The sequence below is a fragment of the Thermobia domestica genome, chromosome 1 (genome assembly GCF_964235325.1).
Source record: "Thermobia domestica chromosome 1, izTheDome1.hap1.1, whole genome shotgun sequence".
NCBI classification, from domain to species: domain Eukaryota; kingdom Metazoa; phylum Arthropoda; class Insecta; order Zygentoma; family Lepismatidae; genus Thermobia; species Thermobia domestica.
In genome coordinates, this window is record NC_137454.1 from 97,628,898 (window position 1) to 97,653,219 (window position 24,322).

The 24,322-nt window shown below is 32.1% G+C and overlaps 1 protein-coding gene across 5 annotated transcripts in view; it reads left to right on the forward strand.

Annotated features, from left to right (window-relative positions):
• Nucleotides 1–21,972, forward strand: part of Snx21 (Sorting nexin 21) — a 62,617-nt gene extending 40,645 nt beyond the window's left edge. For 4 of the 5 annotated variants that reach the window (XM_081761074.1, XM_081761068.1, XM_081761070.1 and 1 more), the window contains exon 4: nt 6,435–11,946. In XM_081761074.1, the coding sequence (XP_081617200.1) occupies nt 6,435–7,112 (678 nt within the window). In that variant the 3' untranslated portion in view covers nt 7,113–11,946. Of the gene's footprint in view, nt 1–6,434; nt 11,947–21,737 lie in introns of those variants that run through there. The other variant, XM_081761075.1, reaches the window with a different exon arrangement.
• The last annotated feature ends 2,350 nt before the right edge of the window (nt 21,973–24,322 follow it).

Sequence of the window (24,322 nt, forward strand, 5' to 3'; positions counted from 1 at the left end):
GTAGAGGTGAGGTAGTTGATCCTTATCAAGCCACTGTCTTTTGTGAACGATACTGTCTGTTATAATTTTGTCTATAAAAGAATCAATTTTTACCCATGAGAGCAAACTTACGGCGATTGACATGCAACTTCTTTATTTCATTCACTGAGAGTGCGAGGTACCCATACTCCTAACTTGCTGACTGTTCCTAATTTCTCCTGGTGATAGCAAACAGTTGATTGTGATGTATTCAACCTTTCTGCTATATCTCTTGTTGAGTGACGTGGAGTTTGCTCCAATATGGTCTTTCAAAGGTTGAATACATCATGTCGTCAAGGTCGGAAGGACGTCCCACCCTCGGTTCGACTTTTAAGATCGTATCTCGAGAACGGAATTTGGCAAACTAATTGCCCAATCGGTTATTAGTCCTTCACTATACACTGCATATTTTTCAGCATCTTAGAACTTTCACCTTGTTTAAAGTACCAAAGTATCAGATGACGAATATGCATTTTTGCACTCTCTATTTTAGGGGTTAGGAACAACAGTTTAATGTAAAGTGCACCAGAGAAAACAGTTGTCAGAAGACTAACTAAACCCTTATCTATTTAGTGAAAGCAAAAACTCGTTTGTCCTGGTGATTCATTGTCGGTAGATACAAAAGTACATTCTACCTAGATGCATCGGAAGTTATTTATGAGTCGACCTAATACAATTGACACATTTTGTTAATGTTAACAGTCACTAATCTTATATGTGCCCCTGGGAACCCAAAACGGATGATTGTTTTCCCGGAATTATTTCAACAACCAATCATGTTACCTTCGTCTGCCAGACACTAATGAAAAGGTTCCGACTTAACTTTTAAAAAATGTTTGCAGTCACCTACACATGCTAACACAGAACTTGGCAGTCCGTTTCTGTCCAATGTAAGGTTTATGTATGTTCAAATCTGAGAAATAAAGCCAAGTAACGCCGGACTACACAAAAACGGAGCAAAACTGAATTGAACCGCACAGACCGTAATTTTTAAACGTGATTCCAACCATTGTTATTAGATACAGTTCTTTGTAGTAAATTTCTTAAGGAGTTAGTGTCCTTATGATAGAAAATAGAAAAGCAGCCACGAGTTGTTTCGTATTCTGTAGTATTTCTGGGGAAACAACTATTTCCCAGTACTAAAGAGTCATGTTAGGTACTATATATACTTAAGTATATAACTTCTTTACCAGTTTATACATTTATTAGAATTCTTGTGGTTTTGCGAGATTGGTACTCAACTACAGAAGTAAATATCCAATATCGTGATAGAGCTTTAACCGAGGATTAAAAGTATTTGTATTTTCTGAAAGGGTCTATCTTCTTGATACTAGTTGAATGTTTTATCAGTATATACATACATGAATTAGAGATAATCCAACTATCAATTCAATAGTCAATTGTTTTAGTGTTTGCAAAAAATAAAGTGTTAGAGGAGGTTATAACAACTTGTTGTTAACTGAATAATCACGTGAGACTAGCCTGAGATCTTATTAGATACATATTTAAAATGTGTAGAGATGCTCTAAATGAAGGTGGTAATCAAGTATCAAAAGAAACCAGATTGTCATTGATTATATGTGCACTTAAAGGGAAGTGTTGTTTGGATCCTAAATTCAAGTGGGGCTATACTTTGTAAATGATGAGCATTCTGTAAATAATAATTAAACGTTTGATGCATACATCCAAAACATAACACTAAGCTCTTCTCTTATCCTGTTCAACTTACTATCTTTAACAGAATTCCTCCTATTTACTTGTGAACATAAATGTATTGACGATTGGTCCAAGCTGCATGTCTGTTGTGTCCCATACATCTCTTCTCCGTGTCTGTCATCCATCTCTGTATGTTATAACAATAATAAAAGACTTGAGTCTTTAACTTCTTTCATGCCTTATTTGCTCCTTTTTGTTGATTGACTCATTTCCCATACGAGAAGAAGAGAGTATTATCTTACATAACCATTGCCTGGAACAATCTTTTGCCATTCACTCCTATTAATGTCTCGTGTCACATTTTTCACGTAGAAATAAAGAATTAGTCAAGCATAGTTAATAAATAAAAGTTTCTTCGAGATTAATGGGTAAGTCTTTTTTTCTTTTAACGTAGACTTAAAAACGGGTCTTACAAGGTACATTCGCGAAGTGTCCCCTCGGGATTCGTGTAAAGTTGATTCAAATGCAGAGCTCTCCGCAGTTCAGTGTGTATTGCACTAATTTTAGCGGCCCATACCGGTAATTTGCATATTTATGGATCTTCATATATATATATATATATATATATATATATATATATATATATCTGGAATTCAATCATAAACTACCATAACGCTCGGACACAAAATTGCTTTTAGTTTCTTTAGATGTATCTGGACATGAATGTGGGCATATGCAAAACAAATTGGATCAAGCATTGCTTCTCGGACACTTGTTGTCCACCCCGGCCACCATCTTGGATTCAACTGTCGTTTTTTCAAATGGGAATAGGTGCAAATGATACGTCAAATTAATGTACAATTTTCTTGGAAATTCATTGGTGTAGTGAGTTTGACCGTAGCTTGTACCGTTTGCAAGGTATTTCATGTTAAATGTGAACTAAACCACGAATATTGAACTAAATAGAAAGTTGTGCATGGCGCCGTGTGTACATGTAATCTTTTACGTGATTTATCGTTGACGAAATGCTCTCTGAACGTACATACATATAGACACAGACGGAAATTGTAGGTCTCCACCCAAATCTGGTCTATTAGGCATTTTGACCGTAATACAATACTTCCTTGTTATAGTGTAACATGGAAGTAATAACAATCATTCACAGAAATGTAATAAGATTATGTAATGAGTAATGAGTTGTAATGAATTTGTTGATACCTACAATATTTTTCCAGTTAAAAATTGTTTTGATTTGTCAGCATCAAAAACGTAAGCGTAACTGATATTACTCTGCAATGTCTATTCGCGAAGTGCCTGGAGGGATTTAATAAGGTACAAGTTACGAAAAAATTCACTACAGTGAATTTGCCAGAAAATTGTACATGATTTTGATGTATCACTTACACCTATTCCCATTTGAAAAAACGAAAGTTGAATTCAATATGGCGGGTCCAAGATGGCGGCCGGGTGGATAACGTGTCAGAGAAGCAGTATTTGAGCCAATTTGTTTTGCATATGCCCACATTAATGTCGTTACATCTAAAGAAACTAAAAGCAATTTTGTGTTTGAGCGTTATAGTAGTGTATGATTGAATTCCTGATATATAAAGGCCCATAAAAATGCAAGTTACCGGTATGGGCCACTAAAATTAGTACAATGCACATTGGGCTGCGGAGAACTTTGCATTTGAATCATTTTTACACGAGTCGCGAGGGGACCAGGGTTGGCTGGTTTAAACCAGCTGGGTTTTTCAAAAAACCAACTGGTTTAAACAAACGAACAAAAAAAAAAAAAAAAAAAAAAAGTAAAAGTGTAAGTGTTCGTAAAATTTTGATGAACGCACATTTGTGGGTTATCACGTTTCACTCCCGTATATTATTCGTATTATATTCAAATCTAAATTCCCCATTCATTACTCTAGAGAGATTATACTACAATAGCAACTTTTTTATATACAAAAGTTTATAATTTTTTTTTTGTGATTTTTAATAGTTATTATTTTATGCAATTTCAATCAAAGAAAAATTCTAAATATTGTTTCGTTTTACTATTGATAAAATACATCGAAATGACGTACTTTTTTTTAGGGGGGGGACACAAACCCCACGAGAGGCATTGAAATCAGAACATCTTTGGTATCTATTTATGTATAAATATGTCAGAGCCAAAGTGGACTCAAATAATTTGTATCTTTATTCACTTTTCTTACTGATATGCAAATTAAGTTGTTGTATTTCTGTAACTTGAACTAATAAAAGTCGTAGTGAAGTAACTTGGACTAAATTAGTTCTTCTGTACTCTGCAGTACTTTGAAATTGTCCATATGTAATTCAGTATAATGGTTTCACTTGTGCAGCTGTTTTATCTTTTTGTCCTTCTGAAATGACTCTTGACAACTATATTAACAAGTATGTAAAGATCAGTACAACCCATTTTTATCAGGAGTCCGTGAGTGAGTCAGCAGACGTATCGCATTTGTAGCCAACTAGTCCCGGTTTCAAATTCAAATGGAGGACAATTTTTCTTGGATGTAAGCCGAGAAGCGGTTTGGATTCCGCTTTAAGCCTATGTGATCCTTTCCAGTATAACCGGGTTGTTGCATAACAACACCAAAGCGAAACAACTTATTTCTGTCCATATGTGATATAAATACATAGAGCAAATTATTTAAACGAAAAAACCTGGTTTAAACAAAAAAAAAAAAAAAAAAAAAAACGTTTAAACAAAAAAAAAAAGTTTTCTTTTCAATAAAAAACATGGTTTTTGCCAACCATGGAGGTGACACTTCGCGAATGTACCTTGTTAGATAAACACACTTAAATACATGTTGTTGTACCAGGACTTTGTCAAGTCCTGAGATGAAATGGATATTAATTTGCACCTAGTTAGTATACATTCTTTGTTTCTTGGTCAGTGTTCAATCAAATATATTAAAATCATAATTTACTCTAAATAATCGTTTAAAAAAACATAATTGTTTCGTTATCTCGTAGTGTGGAGCAGCCAAAGCACTGATAGCTTACCCTACTTATACGATTGAATAAAATGTAAAGGTCGGAACTGCTCGGGATAACCGCCAAAAAAGTAATAACTAAAGGTATATAAAAATAAATAAAAATACTGAAGAAGATTCATACGAATTTTATAGTTTTACTATTTAAATACTTCATGTATTACTGAGAAGAAATTCAATACACATGGCAATTAGGCATGCAATCAAGAGGAAACACCTCTTAAATTTCTCTTCCTCTGTAAATTATGTCGAACATTAGTCTACTTTCTCCGTTTACTGAAGGTAGATTGGCCGTGTGTTAGCCTTCTAATGTTTGCTTTTAGCGACGAACCAGGTTGTAATATCTATCTTGCTATTTAATCATTATCAATATCAAATCCAGTTTATTGATGAAAAGTTCCTTCATATTTTGTTCTGTATTTTTTTCTTTTATTTTTTAACCCATTAATCTAATTTTCTTCTTGGCGCCAGAATACAAGTGCATGTTTCTCTATATGCTTTTATTTCTATTACTATTTATTTCAAGATCGGTATATTTCATTTAAATTCTTCATAGCACTCGAATCTTACAGTTAAAGCCTGTTTTCTTTCTCCTTTTATTGACAATAAATGCTACATGAGCAGTTAAAATCTGTACGTTAGGATCCATTTGGTCAAACAACAAAATTAAAATATTCTATTCTTTTACTTTTGATCATGTCTCTCTTACGTATCTTCTTATATACTTAAATTTACTTTCGTCTCCTACCACTCCCAACGATGCCCATCAATGAAATGAAATATTGTGTGTGTGTGTAAATTTCGAAAACAGGTAAGTCTAGTTATTTTGTTCCATTCCAGGATGTACTGCAACGATAAAGAAAATTAAAGAAATTCATCCTTGGTGCAAATACAAAAGCAGCAATTTAAGGTTTTTGGTAAAACAACTTATTAAAGTCTTTGTAAGATACCGATGTAATAGCAGAAGAAATGAATATAATAAATTAATGTAGCATAATTTCCATAAATAAACCAATGTTCGAAACGAAAATCTAAAAATGTCATTAGTTACTCTAGTAAATGAACACTTTTTGGCCCTAACATGAATATGGCTCAGGAGAATCGTATTAATGATACAATAGAATTCCTAATGAAAATGTAGCCTTCACCACTAGTCTAGTAGATAGCGCGTGGTGCATGCGGTCCCGGGTTCGATTCCCGGTGGGAGGGCACAAAAATTTAATTTCACAGTCATTCATTTTCATTAATTATCCTTCTCGTTTAGTCTAAAGGGCATACAGTGGGACATTACATTCAACATTTCATTTCATTTCTAATTAAAATGTATGAAGTTAGACAAGTTAAATAGAAGAGTATGTTAAAAGATGAATTTTAAGTTTATTAAATGTTAAATAAAATAGAAATATGAATTTAATATTTTGTTAAAACTATGAATGTGTCGTCTTAAATCAGCGGAACCTTTTCTTATTTATTTGCCAATAATTTTGGCAATGGATACGCCACTATAAGTATTCTGTGTTTGAATTACCTGTATTTCTGTGTGGAAATAATTTATATATATATAGATTCTATTATTATTATTATTATTATTATTATTATTATTATTATTATTATTATTATTATTATTATTATTATTATTATTATTATTATTATTATCGATTTATTTATTACAACTGTCTTGAATATGTTACAGGGAAAATTGGAGATAAAATATATTCGCTTTATTTAATTTATTATTCTTTTTAGGCGTATACCATAATGGTGAGGAAAGGACCAAATCAAGATCCAAATCCAGCTGTTATTGAAAGAAGATATTCAGATTTTCTGAAATTATATCTATCACTGCGGAGAGATTTTCCGCAGTTAATGACCACCGTAACGTTTCCCAAAAAGGTATTACTTGGTAATTTTACACCTGAATTGATATCAGAGCGCAGTGGGTTATTTGAAGATCTTTTGCATCACATAAGTCAAAATACTCAGCTGAAAACGTGCAATACTTTTACCACATTTTTGTATGAACAAGAATACCGAGAAGCCAAATGCTGGATGAAACTGTCCAGATTTGAAGAATCTGTACCTCTTTTAGAGAATACATTTTATCTAGTAAATAAATTGTACACTGACCGACATCCGAAAGTAATGCTCACACTATGCGAGGTAGTTGCATGTCATTTTGCTATAGACAGTTTTAGTGAGGCCGAAAAGTTTGCCGAATTGGCGCTGCAGCGATTTGAGGCAGTTAGTGACGCAGATATTTTAGAATACTACGTCCCATTTTTGCAGCTTTGTGTGAGGTTGTGGTGGGCCTTGGGGAAGGATAAGAGAAATTTAGAAGCTCGATTGTTGGATTTAAAACAAAAGGGAGTTAAAGTAGATGGTTGTCCCAGTCTTCTTGAGGCATTGCGGGATAAATACATCTAAAAAATAGTATTCTTTAGCAAATTACAGGTATTTTCAGTAGTTTTTTACTACTGTGCCTTACAACCTAAATTAAAATGCTACATTTTTTAAAAATATATACAAGCTATTCTAAACTAGCGTTGCTCATTAGGCTGCCAAAGAGTAAAACAATTTTCTGGGTACAGAATAAAGTATTAAAAATACATTTTGTTATATCTAGTCTAATTGAGTATCATATACGAAACCATCTACATGTATTTTTTTAAGCAGTATATCATATTTTTCTTTATAATCATTAATCGAATTGATTGCAGTGTTCGAAAGTATAATTGATTTTATATAGTAATTTCGTATTGCTATGTGGAATCTCCGGAAATACTCCCTTGTTTTGAACTTTTATCTTAATCCTCTTTTATATATTTATTTTAACAGGCAACTAATATGCCTGATACTCTGTGTTGTGTATTATATTTGCTTTTAATTTGTGCAATATTGTTCGACATGTTACGTATCAAAATAGTTACCATTTATTGTGCCAGGTTTTGTAACCTCGTAGTTCTTCCAATACAAAACTGTGTCAAATTTCTGCTGAAGTATGTTGAGGAAAGTACTTCTTTTTCTATAGTTTTTCTAAATTAATTTGTACAGTGATTTTTTATGTCTACCTCTTTAACTTGAAATTCACGTGCATGTTTGTCGTTGGTTATTTATTTTATTTCTTTCTCGCAGATGTATATCTGTGATTACAAGTAATTCTGAAGTTATTGTAACTTTTCCTTTCAATAATTTGTTTTAATTAAATGGAGAGCTATGATTACTTTCATTTTCACAGTATCACTAAACATGAAATTGGCTCTTCATTTCATAAGTGTTCATACCAGCCATATTTTCATTCTTGGTTTGATATTGAGAGGTTGTGTGAATCTGCTTCCAGAGTATGTAGTCATGAGTTTCTGTTTTAATTGATGTCGGTTATATTGAGCGAATATTGATATGCTATTTCAGATTAGCCTAATGAAACCAGTGACAGAAATTTCCCGTCAGCTTTTTACAACGTATTGTTTCTCTGAAATATAATTAAATAAATACATTATTTTTCTTTTCGTTCATTTACAACGGTAGTACGTTTTTTGTGCTATTTAAATTTGTAGAATAATTTGTTTACATTCGGTACATAAAAGTCATTCAGTGATTAAAGTATAACTCTGTATACGAATTATAAGGAAAATTTAAGCTAACAAAGAGCTATATTTTGTAGTAACTGTCAGTTAGTATTTTTAATGTTGAATGAAAATAATTTCTACTTCAGGAAACTAAATAAACTTGAGTATGTATAGTTTATCACTCAAAATCAGAAATGCACTTAATCTTTCATTGCAGACGAGTTCTCAATATTCCAAGAATATCCCCTCTTTTGTGGAACTACGAAGATTTTTAACAAATTTATTATATCTTCACATTATTGATTAAGAAAAATAAAGAACGCGTACATAAAAAAAAAGGAAAATAACAAACTCCTTTTCCTGTTCCGTTACGTGTACGAAAATAGAAATTGAAGTCGTGAAACCATTAATTTAAAAAATGTTTAAAACTATCTTGGATTTGTAACTAGTTATTTCTTTTGTAGAATTCTGGCTCCGAAATGTAAATTTCAGAAGTTTGATTTAATACTAATTTAAAACCTCGTTTTAAGTAGAAATCTCAAAAGGAAAAATTTTCCTTCGAAGTGCCAATTGACCAATATCCGTAGTTTGTTAGTTCTGTAACTAACTATAATCTCCGTGATACTAAGATGCAGGAAAAGCTCGAAGAGATTACATATAAATAACATAGACAATCTCTTTCCTAATAAAATGACTAATACAAGCTCTTACATTTCATTTGCTAATATCATCATAATTAGCCAGATGCCAAGTCAATCATTTTACACACCTTGAAATATATTAAATTTAATTTGAAGCAATAGAAACACAATCCTTGAATATCAGTATGCATGACTTTACTTGAACAGAAAATAACAAATATACGTATGTGAGAAAGAAATCAATTCCACATATCAATATCAATATATATATATACATAAATGAAAGGGAAGAATATGATCTGGTTGCTATTTAAGCTTTTTAGTCGCACTATGATTAATTTTAAAAGGTAGATGCTTATCCAGCAATAAAAAAAGACCTTACCGCATGTTCAAAATTTAAGGTAGTGATATAGTTTCCATTTCGGTTTTCAGCCACAGTTGTGTACATAGAAGGAAGAAATTTAATACTATTACTCCATTACTTATTTACTTTCCAATTCCATAGTGAATAAGTAAAGATTTGATAATTCATACAGTTAATACATAATTTTACGCTGTGTTGTGCATTTATGGTGATAGATTATATATACGCTCAAAGATTTCAGTAGTAGCACGTCATATATTTTTCCCTTTGGTTTTGTAATGTGTTAGCTTGAAGTTCTCCTTTGAACATCATTACCATATGTAAAGTATACATATTGATAGATTGAAGTTATGTATTCAATGAGATAGCTTTATTTTATTTGTACTATTTTAAAAATGTGATGCGATTTTACCTAATATCATGTTTAGTAATTGAAAGATCATTGAAGTAATAGATAGTGTAAGTATTGTTTATATTTCTTTCCTTGTGTATTTTAAAAGTAAATAAAATTTTATACTAGGAAATGTAACTTCCGTGTAACATTCACAGTGGTAATGAAACTGAATTTATCTCTGTAGTAGAAAAGAAAAATACTTATTTAGTAGTGGAATTAAGAAACTGATTTGGATGTTGAAACGTTAAATTTTTCTGTACTGTTGTTAACTTTCTCATTATAAAAACGATATACTAATGCAGACTTGCCAAGTTTCTCTTAAATGAATCTCAATATGGGTAGTCACCTTTGTGTTATTCCCAGTGTTATTGCACATCGTTATTTCCAGTATTCGTGCAATATTTCATAATAGCTTTCTTGTGGTGTAGAGGCGCGGAGCTTATCGTTGACTGACCTTAAACTATGTTGAAATCATTTTCAAAAGTACTAAATGATCTCTTGTGCATGCATGCTTACAAATATCATCCCTTATTTGTTATTCAAAATTTTAGAGTAATTATACGTGTTAAATTTTCAATAAATATAATTCTTTCTTGTGTTGAACGGAGACACAATCGTATTTAATAGTAACAACAGCCAATAGCTTGCATTGCAATTATATTTTATAAATATCCAAAAATGTACACATATTGCTGGAGTATGTTCTCTATCTTTTGAGATGTTTTCTAGTATCGTTATATATCAGGTTTAAACCTTCAGATTAAGTATATCTGTTTAAATAATATTCTTGCTGTAAATAAATGCAAATAACCGTTCAGCACTGCATTCTGCTTTTCTTGTGTAATATTTATTTTTTCAATGATCGTGGACTATGTGTATTCCGTTTGTTTTGACCCAAAAGTCTGATCTCTGCTCTGTTTCTATAAGGGAAGACACATTGTATGTATTTATATAAGAGAGAAATAGTATTAATCTAATGTCTTTGCTTGTTTATCTTATTATAAGATGCATACATTATACACGTATAACAATAGTCGTAGCGTGTACAAACTTCGCAAGTAGCTCGATTTAAATGTATTAACTTATTACATGCTTATATGTAATGTAGATACTTTTTTTTTTTTTTTTTAAATAAGATTATATAAGGTATTATTGTGTGTTCATTTTCTAAACAAATAGAAGTGATAATTATCTGTTTGAATGCACAATATTAATTAAAAACGATTAGTATTTTGGAACCACATATTAATTGCTAAAATAGAACAATTAAAATGGTGCCTACATAGTGGTGCTTGATAAAGTGAAACAATGTGACTTATGTATGTATGTAATAGCCGTGTTGTCTGTTAAGTGAAATTTAAAATATTTTGGCAGCTATTATAAAGAAGAGCGTGTACAGAAAATTAGAATTATTTCATCTAACAAGAATTTTTTTTAAAAAATCTGTATTTTTACATAGTAACTATTTAGATGTATGTATTTGTTTTTTTAAATAAAAAGAAATATTACCGTACAATTTAATGGACGAATTGTAAACAATATAGTTGTGGTTGTTCAGAATTATGTCAACCAACTGTTTATGACGAGGTGATGTATTGTGGTATCGATGTGTTACTGTACTATAATGCTTAGTCGATAAGATGTGGCTAAAGAAGAATTTTTCGAGATATATATATATAGTTTTAATTTTAATGAAAGAGGAAGTAAGACGTGCGCACTTCATTATTTGCTTTCCAACGTACACTGCACATTATTTATTAATGCGAATGTTAAAATTATCTATAATTTATTTTAGAAACTCAGTAATAAATAAATAAATAAGTAAAATAATATATAGTAATCATCCGTATTATAATGATAATGCTAGTTTAAAGATGTATCAGTAACTACGAATATTTATTGCAGATAATTTTTATTTGAAATTTTTAGTTGCAGTATAGTAATCTTGCTTATACAAGATCATTTTACTTTGTACTTTTTACACTTACCAGTACGTACAATAATTTGCTTATACCAGTATACTAAGATGATGATAGAACAAATAGAGGCAGTATTTACGTGACACTGGTATATTTGTTGTATTATTCAACGTTTATAAAAGCACAACATAATTTGATACTAGTAGTCAATAGTTAGACGGCTGACTTAACGAAGTACTTTATTTTTAAAGAAGTAAATGATACTTGACCATCATAACAAGAATAAAATACAGGAAAACCAATGATAAAGTAAGTAGAATAAGACAAAATGTTGCCTCAATTGCTTTCGAACGAACAAGTATAACTATAACCAATATATTTCAGGTATTAGTAATTGATGTCCATTATCAGGACAAAAGAAAGGAAATTGAAAAATGGGAGTTAAAAACACACAAGTAAAAATTGTATTTAAGTTTATAAAACAGAGACAAAAGAATTGAAAAATATATTCCAATAAAAATATTGTAGTCTAGATACTTTAGTTTTCAGTATTTGTAGTGCAGTATTTTTATCTAGTAGTTTGTGCATTACGGATTGAATGTAGGAATGGTGGTTCGCATTGTATTAAAAATGAATCGGAATATATTAAAAAAAGATTACTTCAATGTCACTTGGATACGTTTTGGGACACTTCGGGCTCCAATCAAAAGGTGTATAAAACAAGTAAGTCTAAACTTACGAGCCCAACTCTGGGCTCAGTAGGTTCACGCTCAATAAGTGAACTCGAGCCCTTGTAAGTAAGTAGAGAGCCAAAACCTAAAATCGCAAGAAGGCGAGCTCCAATGAGATTAGTAAGCGCTAGCCTCTTTAATGATAGTGAGTCCAAAATTGATTCCAAAATGGTCATCTATGGTATGAAAGTAGTACGAAAACCAATAAACTTTATGAGATGTGAGTATCACTAAAATCAAACTAAAATTACTACGAATATCGTGTAAAATTTGCCGGAGCTCCTCGTGGCTATGTGGTTAGTATGTACCTTTTTTAGGCGAGATACCCAAGTCGATTCCCGATGGGAGTCACGTGGGTCGGATCCCATGTTAAGCTGTAGGTCCACGTCTCGTGTAGCCTCACTACTAACAGGGACGCAAAACTCGAATCAATCAATCAACCGTATAAAGTTAATGTGTGTACCATACTACTCTTGCAGAGTTGCCATTTCCTGGTAACTGTGCTTGCCTTCTATATTCCGCAAGTAAATTTACAATTGCACTCCGACTTTTGTCTAACTATCCATAGTCCAGCTTAATTGCGTATTTTCTTTCTTGCCTTTTTTCTTCTTTGAAAATCCCTTCTTCATTTTCATATGAATATTGTTATTAGACTTACGCAATTTTTTATATTTATGTTGTGTTAGCTATTATTTCTCAAGTGTTGTATCAGCACTGAATCTCCAATTCATTTTTAATACCCTTAACATGCTTTGTAATTCTAATTGAAGTATTCCTTTTTCTGTTTCCTACTAGTGTAGAATTCATTATATGAACAGAAACAACAAGTTTATAAAGGAAGTATTTGCTTACTTCTAAATTGTAAATTCTAATAGCTGTAGAATCACTTTGCTGGATATGGTAAATAGTTACTCTTCAAATCTTCTGGATTTAGAGATACACTGTATTAAAAAATTATTATATACTCGAAATATACAAATTTTAGAGTCAAAGCTAATAAAAGAGCTTTTAGATATAGAACATGTATACCTTAATTCGAGGACAAAATATAGTTTTATCAGGACGAGCTATAGGAATTCCTTATCCTCGTTACTTGCAAGTAATATTTTACACCAGTTCGAATCAGATTTTCTGAAAGATTGAAAAATCAAGTTTTATAGATACTGTATTACATAGCTGGTATTTTGTTCATTTAGAAAAATGAAAGTCTATTAATTTTTATGAAAAGTTTAGGATTAATCTAAATTCAAAATAAAGAAAGAAGCACGGATTTACTATTTTCACATTTATAATAAATTTCACACAAAAATATATAGAAAGTCAATAAATATGAAAGAAACATATGAAAGAAATTTTCTTCACAGGATGTGTTTATATTCAGAAAAAAACAATACGAGGAAGAGAGGAATTAGTTACAGCTTTGAAATCAGAGAAAAAAATGGGTATTCATCAACTGTTTAAGTAAGTTGATAATGAGGGGTCTTCTCTGTCACATGACAGAGTAGTTGTCCAAAATGAATAGCACGAATTAACAGCTAGTTTACAGACTACTTGTAAAATAGTGGGATGGTGCATTAAGTTTCGTGTTCGTGTAATGAACCTTATATAGGAATTAAAAAGGAACATTGCAACCAGAATCAAAGAGCTTGTTATAAAAATAAATTTACAACATGGATTGTCACGGTATTTAAAAAAAATAAATACACGACAAATATAATCACAAGTTTTGTATGAATGTAATTATAATAATGGTTCAAAAATAAAATATACTTTTTTCATGTAAAAGAAATAATAAAAGCTAGTAGTCTGGAGTCGGGAAGCTGTGTCTAAAAGGTGAAACCCAATGATAGATTTATTTTGCAAAATTTAAGGTTACACAATTATCGGGAAGTAGCGACAACCCAGGGTATTACGGTAGCTAGACAGTGGACTCTTCGCTATCCTCAGTGTGGATTCAAATTTTGCTTTTGATAATATCCAAAATCTCTGGAATATGTTTATTTATTCTTCTTTTTCTTGATTTTTCCTTATATACTCCTCCTGATGCCTATAGATAGGGTTCGAGGTGTCCCAATATGTGATTCATATGATTAAATTCTGAATATTGAGTATGATTTTCGTTTCTCGGTAAATTTCTCTTACTCTTTCCTGTCTCGGTTTTATACACATCATCATAATGCAATATATGTCTCTTGCTGTTAACCTTTTTTCGCTGATAATAAACACCGGTTAGTAGTCGAAATGTAATGGTTGCAGTGTCACTTATTTTGTTGGAAAGCATTGGAGGTTATATTTTATCTTGTCTATCTATTTTATTTATAGTTGACCACTTTGTGATATGAAATTGGCAGACTAAAATCTAAAATAGAATGTGTAACAGTGCTAAGCATTCTAATGTGTTAGAAAGAACGGTATTGGATTGACATGGCTGTGAAGATGGTCATTAAGGGACCCATACACGCGCACACATGCATGAAAAACTGTCCAACTTGCATGAAAAATGATAAAATCACAGGCAAATTGGTTGTGTGTCGTTCATGCATGTTGAATGTTCCCAAAATCTGTAAACTTGCACGATGGATTTGCCATTCTTCGTGCAAGTTTATCGTGTATGTGCTCGTTCATGCAAGTTGGTTATTTTATATTTAGGTCAGCCAGTCACGACAGCGGAAGAAATCACGTGCGTTATATGACAAGGGATTCTGTGCGTAAATTTATTCAGATGTACAAAGAGCGTTAAAAGGAGGATAAACACATAGCGCTCCAACTATAGAAGAGAGCACAACAAAACGAGAAAAATCAAATTAAGTAGTTCTGCCACTGATGAAGTTTACATGCCGAAGTTATGATACTACGATGAACTTTCATTTTTATCTGATCAGGAAGAAACAATGTAAACAGAAACAACCTAGATGAACATATCAGTGATGAAGTACGGTGTGTGACAGAACGTCTCTCCTCTCTTTCTAATCTATTTGGTCTACTTAGATCGCTTGCTTTTCAATTTCTTCTTGTTGGACAAAGCTAGTGCAGTTGCAGAAAGTAAAAGCACGCGTTTCTTCGTCCTCCACATTTCTCAAACTAACATTTGATTCATTCTTCTAGTAAGTTAGGCAGCAAGTTGGTACGTGTGTTGGCAAAAAGTTCTTCCAATATGCATAATGAAGCAAATCTTTCTTGCAAGTTGGTCATGCAAATATGTGCGTCTATGGCCCCCTTATTGCTGTACGTTTATTAGCGTATGAATTAAGAAGTATCACGGATATTTACAAATTAAAAAAGAAAAAAAAGTATAACAATAAATTTCCTTCGCAGAAGCTATTTTATGATAGTTCAGTTAAATATATTGTAGTCAAGTCCAGTAACCATTTTAATAATGTATAGATATCCCACTCAAAACTAATCTGCGTATCTTATCGGCATTTTCGGTAGATTTACTTATGAATAAAATCTAGAGAACATTTAAGTGACCAAATTGTAGCAATAGTACCCTTCAGTCGAAATGGGAGAACACTCAGGTATTTTATTTAATTCCCAAATAATCATTGCGTCTCAGCTTTTGGCATGGAGATTAAAAGCAGGTAAAATAGCTTTAAAAACATCAAGGAAATTAAAAGTAAAGAGCAATGTAGAAACATCTCTTATTATAGTTGCTAAGTTCTTTTGTAAAGTGATGATTTAATTCAATGCAGAACTGAGTTTTCTTTTGTTTGAAAGTGTAGATCGTCAGATAATATTAATGTTTTCTTCATTATTATTTCTCTTCCACGGAGTATCGAGAAGGGGGTTTCCGCGGTGAGTGTGAAAGCGTAAACGTCTCCTATAGTGAGCTGCCGAAGAGAAAGTGGTTAAAGTGGAAAATTCTCATCGTTCACCATACAAACACTTTACACATAATCATGAAAACATTTACATATATTCATAATTACTCTACACGTACTCATTTCATTTATTTTTCACTTTATGCAACATTTTCACCCTGAACATCTGGGTAACTGGCCCTCTTCTTCCCGCTTTAACTCCTTCTTGCTTTTGACTATTTTCACACCTGATTATGACTATACATCTTTTACCTGGATTCGACTAATTGTTCTTTCTATACTTTAACCTACATAACTAACAATTTATATTTAAATACATATTTCTTACTATATATAACAGGTAATACGACTAGAAAGTCGACCATTTGTAAAATTCGTTACAATTTCAGTACAAGTAATTCAGTTTATCCACATTTTTAGCATACTAGGCTTAAAGCTGATGCTCCTTTAAATAACACCGATAGCGGTGAAGAAGACAAGATACGACAAGAGTATCGAGAAAATTGTTAATGGACATTAAGGAAAACGAACTAAAATCAAATAATTATTAATATCCATACCATATCTTAGTATTGTCACAATACAAACAGCTGTAAATCAACAATGTCCATCACGACAAAGCGATACTATTTAAAGATTACCTAATTTGTCCTTTTTCAAATCAAAATGTTTCATAAAAGTGCTTTCGATGCGAAATCAATTTTCCTACATTTATTTTGCCAAATAAGATTTTTTATTCTATCACGTAAATATTGCTTTTATTTCTATATCTCAAGAATCTACCAATGCATTATTGTTTCATATATACATTACATTTGTAAAGGAAATAATGGTAGAAAAAAGAAAGTAAAACTTGTGCACTTCAAAATTGAAAAATGAATAATTTAAAATCTAATAAGGAACGTAGAACGTTTCCAATATTTTTAACTACTTGGCGGTCATAATCAGCGCAAACGGACGAGAAACTGGCCTTAAAACGTTAGGTATTGTATTCTATAAAGAAAATATAAATTATTGTATCAGTACAAGAACATTTTAATACATCAAAGCAAACTATTACTCGTGCGATAGCGGAAAGAAGTTTTGTTGTGTGTTGCATAGGATTTTTTTTTTTTTTTTTAATGAAATAATTTTCTTTAAACTGTTCACAAACTGTCACAATATTACGAGTGGTGATTATATTCAATGAGAAAAAGCAGAAAGGCTATTACTCACCGCAAAAAAAATATGTAGCAGAATTTTCTTCTTCTTCTTCGCAGCGCTTTCGGAAGATGCGACTTCCCTCTTCAGCCTGTGGTAGACTTCAAAAAGGATAAGAAACATGAATGAAGGTTAAAAATGGTTAAAAGGTTAAGATATGTAAGATCTGTCAAACATTAAAACACACGGGAATATGTACAATGTCAGTGAGTTTCTGCTTTTCTGCTTTTTCTCATTTACAAAATATTACTTTTTTACTTATAAAATAATAATTTTCTTTTTTGTCTGTTACCTTGATAATGACTACCGCCTAAGCAGTTGAAATATTTGAAAATCGTTTTTCTTCATTTATGGAATTGTAATTATTTTAATTTTTAACTTTATTATTTTTTTTTCTCTTGCACAGTTGTATTTCACTTTATGTATACACGCTTACAAGTCAAAGCAATTAGAATCATTTCCTACTTTGTACCTGTTATTTTGTATACTGACTTTTGTGCATTATAGATGACTTACTATTTTCTTTGTTCGTGGGCTGCTGTACACAGAGTAAGAAAGCAAGGATCGTTAAAATTTAAGGACTAAACCTTGGTTTGGCAAAAGTGAAACAATTGATATTATATGGGTGCAATATTAAAGTGCAATAAAATTAAGAATCCCAGTGAAAATATTTTAATACATATTTTTTGTTGTGAAAGTGTTTTTAGTTATTTTTAAATTTATTTATTTATCTGTTTTAAATACCTAGTAATATTTATTTTTAGCGTATTACTTCTTATTCTTGTCTTATTTGTTTTTCCAAATATCCATCAAAGCGAGTGAAATATGAGGTTGTGAATGATTAAGAGTGGCTAAATTATCAAATATACGAACACGTTACTGTTGATTAATCATGTTTAAGGGTCGTGAGTCCCTTGGGGATACTTCTAGCAGGAAAGAGTGAATTTTTAACTTGAGATTCAACTATTTTCAACTGATAATCCATCTATACTATTGTAAGTGAGTAAACGTGACTCATTTATCAACGACCAGGCCATAATATTAGAGCTAGAGCCTTTCTATTTCAAGCCTGCCCTCGGAAAATGTGTGAAACGTACTTCGACCTCATCCCCATTTGTCTCTTACGAAGGAAACCATCTCTTTGCTTTGGGGGAAAGAACTGAATGACCTCGACTGTGTTGCCAATTTGTCATTCAGTCGTTTGGTCTTGGCGAGTGAAGATCGTAACTTATTTAGAATGACTAACACGACAGTGGACAGTGAAGCCCGTGAAATAATTCAATGTAGGAACCCTGTCTGCGTGAAACTATTAAAGAATTGGCCGCAGCAACTTGTCCTTCTTTCGAGAGAGGTACCTGGCCCTCCAATGCAAACATTGATTCCAATGCAAACATTGATTCCAAAGTGCTGATGGATGGTCGGATACAGTTTTGCCTCGGGAATTCTCCTCTGTTCACATGTTTATGTTATGAAGATTTGATTCCATCCCTCTCGACGGCAGCCTCATCCGAGAACAGAACTGATGACAGAAGTAACACGGTGTTAGTAGCTTGTGTAATGAACTAATGATAGAAGCCTTCCGTTGGGTGAAAATTGGCAGCTGATAGTTTCTATACTCTTGGCAAATGGTATAGAACACTGCACCCTTGTGGAAAACACAACCAACAGCAGCGCCAGCAATGGCATACTTGAAATAGAAACGTGACATTTGGACAGAACATTCTCTTTGTCGCAAAAGCAAGGGATAAGATTTTTTTTTAATGTCCTAAGAGAATAGTTTCTCACGACCTCTTAAAGTTAGTGAGGTGAAACTTGGCATATAAATTTCTCATTAATTATAGCTCAACGCGTGTGTCAACATTTTCAAAAGTTCTGCTCCTAACAAGGAAAGCGGGAGGAGAAAACTTATATTATTCAAATTTCCGATACTTTATTAGGAAGAAATCCAGTGTGAGGATTCGGTTAAGTTGGAGATGTGGAATTTGATATATGATCTCTTGTTTAAGAATAATGGAATACGTGTTTCAGCGTTTTTGAAAATTCTGGTCCTAAAGGTAGTCAAATTCTACAGTATTCAAATTTCCGGTTTTATATTCATTAAACTTGATTCTTCCTATGAAAAGAACAGATATTTCTGCTAGTGATAAATAATTTCTAGACAATGTTACATATTCTGCATGTCTGTTAAATAACAGAACGACTAATCTCTTGATAAACATTATTTTCCATACATTTTGAGAGAAATTTTATTCAAAGTTTACTCAAAAGATTTCCATTACCAGAAGAAAAGCTGCGTTCTTCAATAGATGAATCTTATGATAAACATGTTAAAGATACGTGACTTAAACGCTTTATAAGATATGTGACTTTTTTTCTGATGGAATCCAACTTATACGATGTATCTATACATATAGTCACAAAACAAAAAAAGTTTTGGGTGTTTTTGAAGAGTGTTACTAAGCCTATATCTAATTCAAATTGTTGTAAAAAAGTATGAAGGAGGGCTCTGATAGAATTAAAGAAATATTATGTGTAAGTGCTTTTTAATTAATTTAAAACTTTTGTAACATGAGTTTCTGTAAAGTCAGACGTATCTAAATTAATACTAATAAAGTAATCAGTATTTAAATTAATATTGAAAAGTATTAATATTAATAAAAAATAAAACTACTCGTCTTTAGGCTTTCTGTGTTTACCAACATACGTAGAACATTAGTATGCATCTAATGATATTAAGTTACTGAGACTGTTTCCTTTGCTATATCGTATTTGTTGTATATCACTGCAATTTTTCACCTAACTGAAAGTGATAAATACTTTTATGTATTAGATAAGCAGTATTAAGTTGTTATTCACTTATTGATCTTGTGAAGAAGTTTACTGTTATCTGTAACAGTTAATTTCAACATTCTGTTCGTGCTTCAACGACTTTAGTAGCGAGATAGAATCGTAATCATTATTCATTTCATTAATTATCACGAATAGACATGTATCGTGAAAGTTGCTGAGTTCAATTGTTTAATAATGGTAACAGTTTATAAAGGAAATAAAGTGATTTGCCAACTACTTAGATTCTTCCATGACGTCCCAAACTGCATCTTAGAAAATGAATATCATAGGATTATTATTATAATTCTATATAAAACCGATTAGTTGTTTGACATTTGTATCAGTAGCACTGATTAGATTAATGCAGTTTGTGCCAAAACCTAAATAGTCACATAAAGTCATTCTTGTGTAGCTTTATCTTTTTCAATGCATTTTCTTTTTGTGTAGTAATTTTTGTTTAATTACCAATTTCTATGTTACTTTTGGTTTACTTGTTTAATTAACTCTGTTATATATATATATATATTTCATGTTGTATATATATTAAGTTTCTCAACGATTGATAAAGTACTAGTACTTTTGTGCGTGCTGGCACAATATATCGCTTCTTTGTAAATGCTCGCTCGTAGTTATGATAATGTTTCATTAATAATTTTTTTAAATCTTCGTCACATATTTACCTCTGTCAAGATATAACGAATAATTACAATGTGTTCTTTTCGTTGTATATATTTCTTTCCCAAGTACTTCAAATTGGGATGTCATATCTTGATTCCTCATACAGTTTTTTTTAAGTAATAAAACGGTGAGTTAGTCGAATCCATGTTACTCTTTTCTGTGTAGTCTGTGCGTATAAAAATTTAGATTCGGTTGGGTTGTAATTAAAGGGTTGTATGCAAGAACCAGGTAGTTTTATTTAAAGCGAATTTTAGATTTTCACATGTTCCAGTAGGAAAAAATCACTCTACATTGTGTGCAAGAATCATGTGAATCCGATGATTATGTTCAGTGTTGTAATGTAAAAGGAGGTACCTAATACAGTGTTCATCGTGAATTTAGAGCAAGAAGCAGGCAGCTCCAGAAAAATTTCTAAAAGTGGACATACCTGGTTCTTGCATTCAACTCTTCAATTGTTAAAAGCATGAAATAACGAAACACACAATGCATAAAATTTAATCTAATTAAGACCATTTAGTTTCTTGTAAATTTCTATAGTGATATAACAAAAAGAATATACAGTAGATGTTTCTGCAGTGTGATTGTTTTCTGTTTAGATTTTCGCCATCTATCCATAAAATACACTATTTTAATAATATATTACTGTTTCTTGATAACTATAAGGTATTATTTAAATTGAAAAAGAAAATCAATTTTTAATAGTTGCCGTATTTCTGGCTGTTTTATTAAATTTCGTGCTCGAATTTTGGCTTACCGTTATAGAATTACACTGTATTTTGACTGATGAAACAGGTAAACTATTAACAGAAGTTTAATCTTTAAACAAATACGATTAATTGTAAACTTAATTCCAAACTCTGTCATATTTGGTCGAATTTTATATACATATATTCAATTATTTCACAGTGTAACTAAACTGCTACCTCAGCTTGGTTGAATATATGAATGAAAATAAGAAGAAAAAACTTTTTATACGGACAATAAAGAGAATATGAATTGGAAAGGTTGTGGAACAATGTAAATGACCGGTATTCGATATTTTTACTTTGTAAATTAAAAATGCTTTATCACGAGTTGTAATTACTTGTAATGCAACGTAATATTAAAAAAAAAAGCTGCAAAAAACGAAATAAATGAGTGTAATTACATAACTAGTTATATTTCTTTCTATGTTACCTTCACTATTTATTTATTTATTTATTTGTTAAAGAAGCGAATTAGTGCAACATAGGCAGAATTCTTTCAGGAACTGAAGCAAGTAAAGTTAGTCATTGTCGGGGAACTGTACGGCTCGATAAGATGATCCTCAAAAATTCCAGCGCAAACATTGATTCCAAAGTGCTGATGGATGGTTGGGTACAGTTTTGCCTCGGGAATTCTCCTCTGTTCACATGTTTGTGTTAATGAAGATTTGATTCCATCCCTCTCGACGGTAGCCTCATCCGAGAACAGAACTGATGGCAGAAGTAACACGGTGTTAGTAGCTTGTGTAATGAACTAATGATAGAAGCCTTCCTTTGGGTGAAAATTGGCAGCTGATAGTTTCTATACTCTTGCTGCACCTTTGTGGAAAATAGCTTACATAGTCACATTGCTTATATTTAGCTGACGGGGCCACTTATCTTGCGCATGAGTCCTTCATAAAAGTTCCTCTCTATCCGATGTTCGTACAAAATACGAAGTCAATCACCATCGGCATGCACAGAGTTGAGATTCAATTGCACAGATACGATGATAGACCATCAGAAATGCCTTACGGTACAGATCTTAGCAAATCGCTTATTGGTGGGACCAACTTCAGAAATATCAAAGTCCATACAAACCTTTAGTGCTTTCTAGAAGCACTAACGAATAGCATTAATTTTTTGTTAGTGCTTGAAATTGGGGCAAGTTCACCGTGCCCTCCAAAGATATTGTACTTGTAGCACCTACACTAATGAAGTACTAACGTTAGGGGTTGGTGCACTAAGAACCCCTAACAATTGCACTAGAAGAGATCATTAGTGCTCTTGAGTTTGACAGAAATTTGATGCAATGAAAAATTTCCCATAAATTTATTATGTGAGTTTCGTGACATGTAATTGGCCATAACTAAACTAATAGTGAAGTACTAACTAAACTGTTAGTGTTTTCTAGAAGCACTAACAATGCACTAACGAATGGCACTAAGTTTTTAGTTAGTGCTTGAAGTGGGGGCGCTAAGTTCACTCTGGCCTCAAAAGGTATTTTAATTGTAGCACCTATACTAATGAAGCTTTAACTTTAGGTGTAGATGCACTAAAAAGCACTAACAATGCACTAATGATTGCTCTAGAAGAGATCATTAGTGATTTTGAATTTGGCAGAAATTTGATTCAATGAAAAATTTGCCATAAATTTCTTGTGAGTCTCGTGATATGTAATTGGCCATAACTACACTAATAGTGAGGCACTAACGAAATTGTTAGTGCTTTATAGAAGTACTAACGAATGGCACTATTTTTTCCGTTAGTGCTTAAAGTGTGGGCGCGAAATTCACGCTGACTTCCCCAAAGGATTTTTTACTTGTAACACCTACACTAATGAAGCACTAACGTTAGGTGTTTGTGCCCTAAGAAGCACTTGCGATGCACTAACACAGGTAATTAGTGCTTTTGAATACGATGGGAATTTGATACAATGAATAATTCCCCATGTGTTTCTTATGGGAGTTTTTTAACAATTGGCTATATCTACACTAATGGTGAAACACTAACGAAACTACTTGTATCTTCTAGAGGTACTAACAATGCACTAACGAATAAAACTAATTTTTTCGTTAGTGCTTGTAGTGGGGGCTAAGTTCACGCTAATTTTGAAAGTTTTCTTTACTTGTAACATTAGTGCTTCCTAGTGCACCAACACCTAAGTTTAGTGCTTCATTAGTGTAGGTGCTACAAGTAAAAAACCTTTGCGGGCCAGCGTGAACTTGGTTCCCACTTCAAGCACTAACGAAAAATAAGTCCATTCGTTAATGTATCGTTAGCGCTTCTGCAAAACACTCATAGTTCCGTTAATGCTTAACTATTGATGTAGATATGGCCAATTATATGCCACAAAAATCCCATAAGAAATTCATGGGGAATTTTTCATTGCGTCAAATTTCCGCCAAAATCAAAAGTACTAATGACCTCTTCTACTGAAATAGTTACTGCTTCATAGTGCACTAACACCTAACGTTAGTTCTTCATTAATGTAGGTCCTACAAGTAAAAAAATCTTTGGAAGCCTTCATGAACTTGGCGCCCCCACTTCAACCAATAACGAACACTATTAGTGTAGTAATGGCCAGTTACATATCAGGAAAATCACATAAGAAATTTAAGGAGAGTTTTTCACTGTGTCAAATTTCTACCAAATTAAAAAGCACTAATGATCACTTCTAGTACAATCCTCAGTGCATCGTTAGTGCTTCTTCGAGCACCAACCCCTAACGTTAGTGCTAAATTAGTGTAGGCGCTACAAGTAAAATAT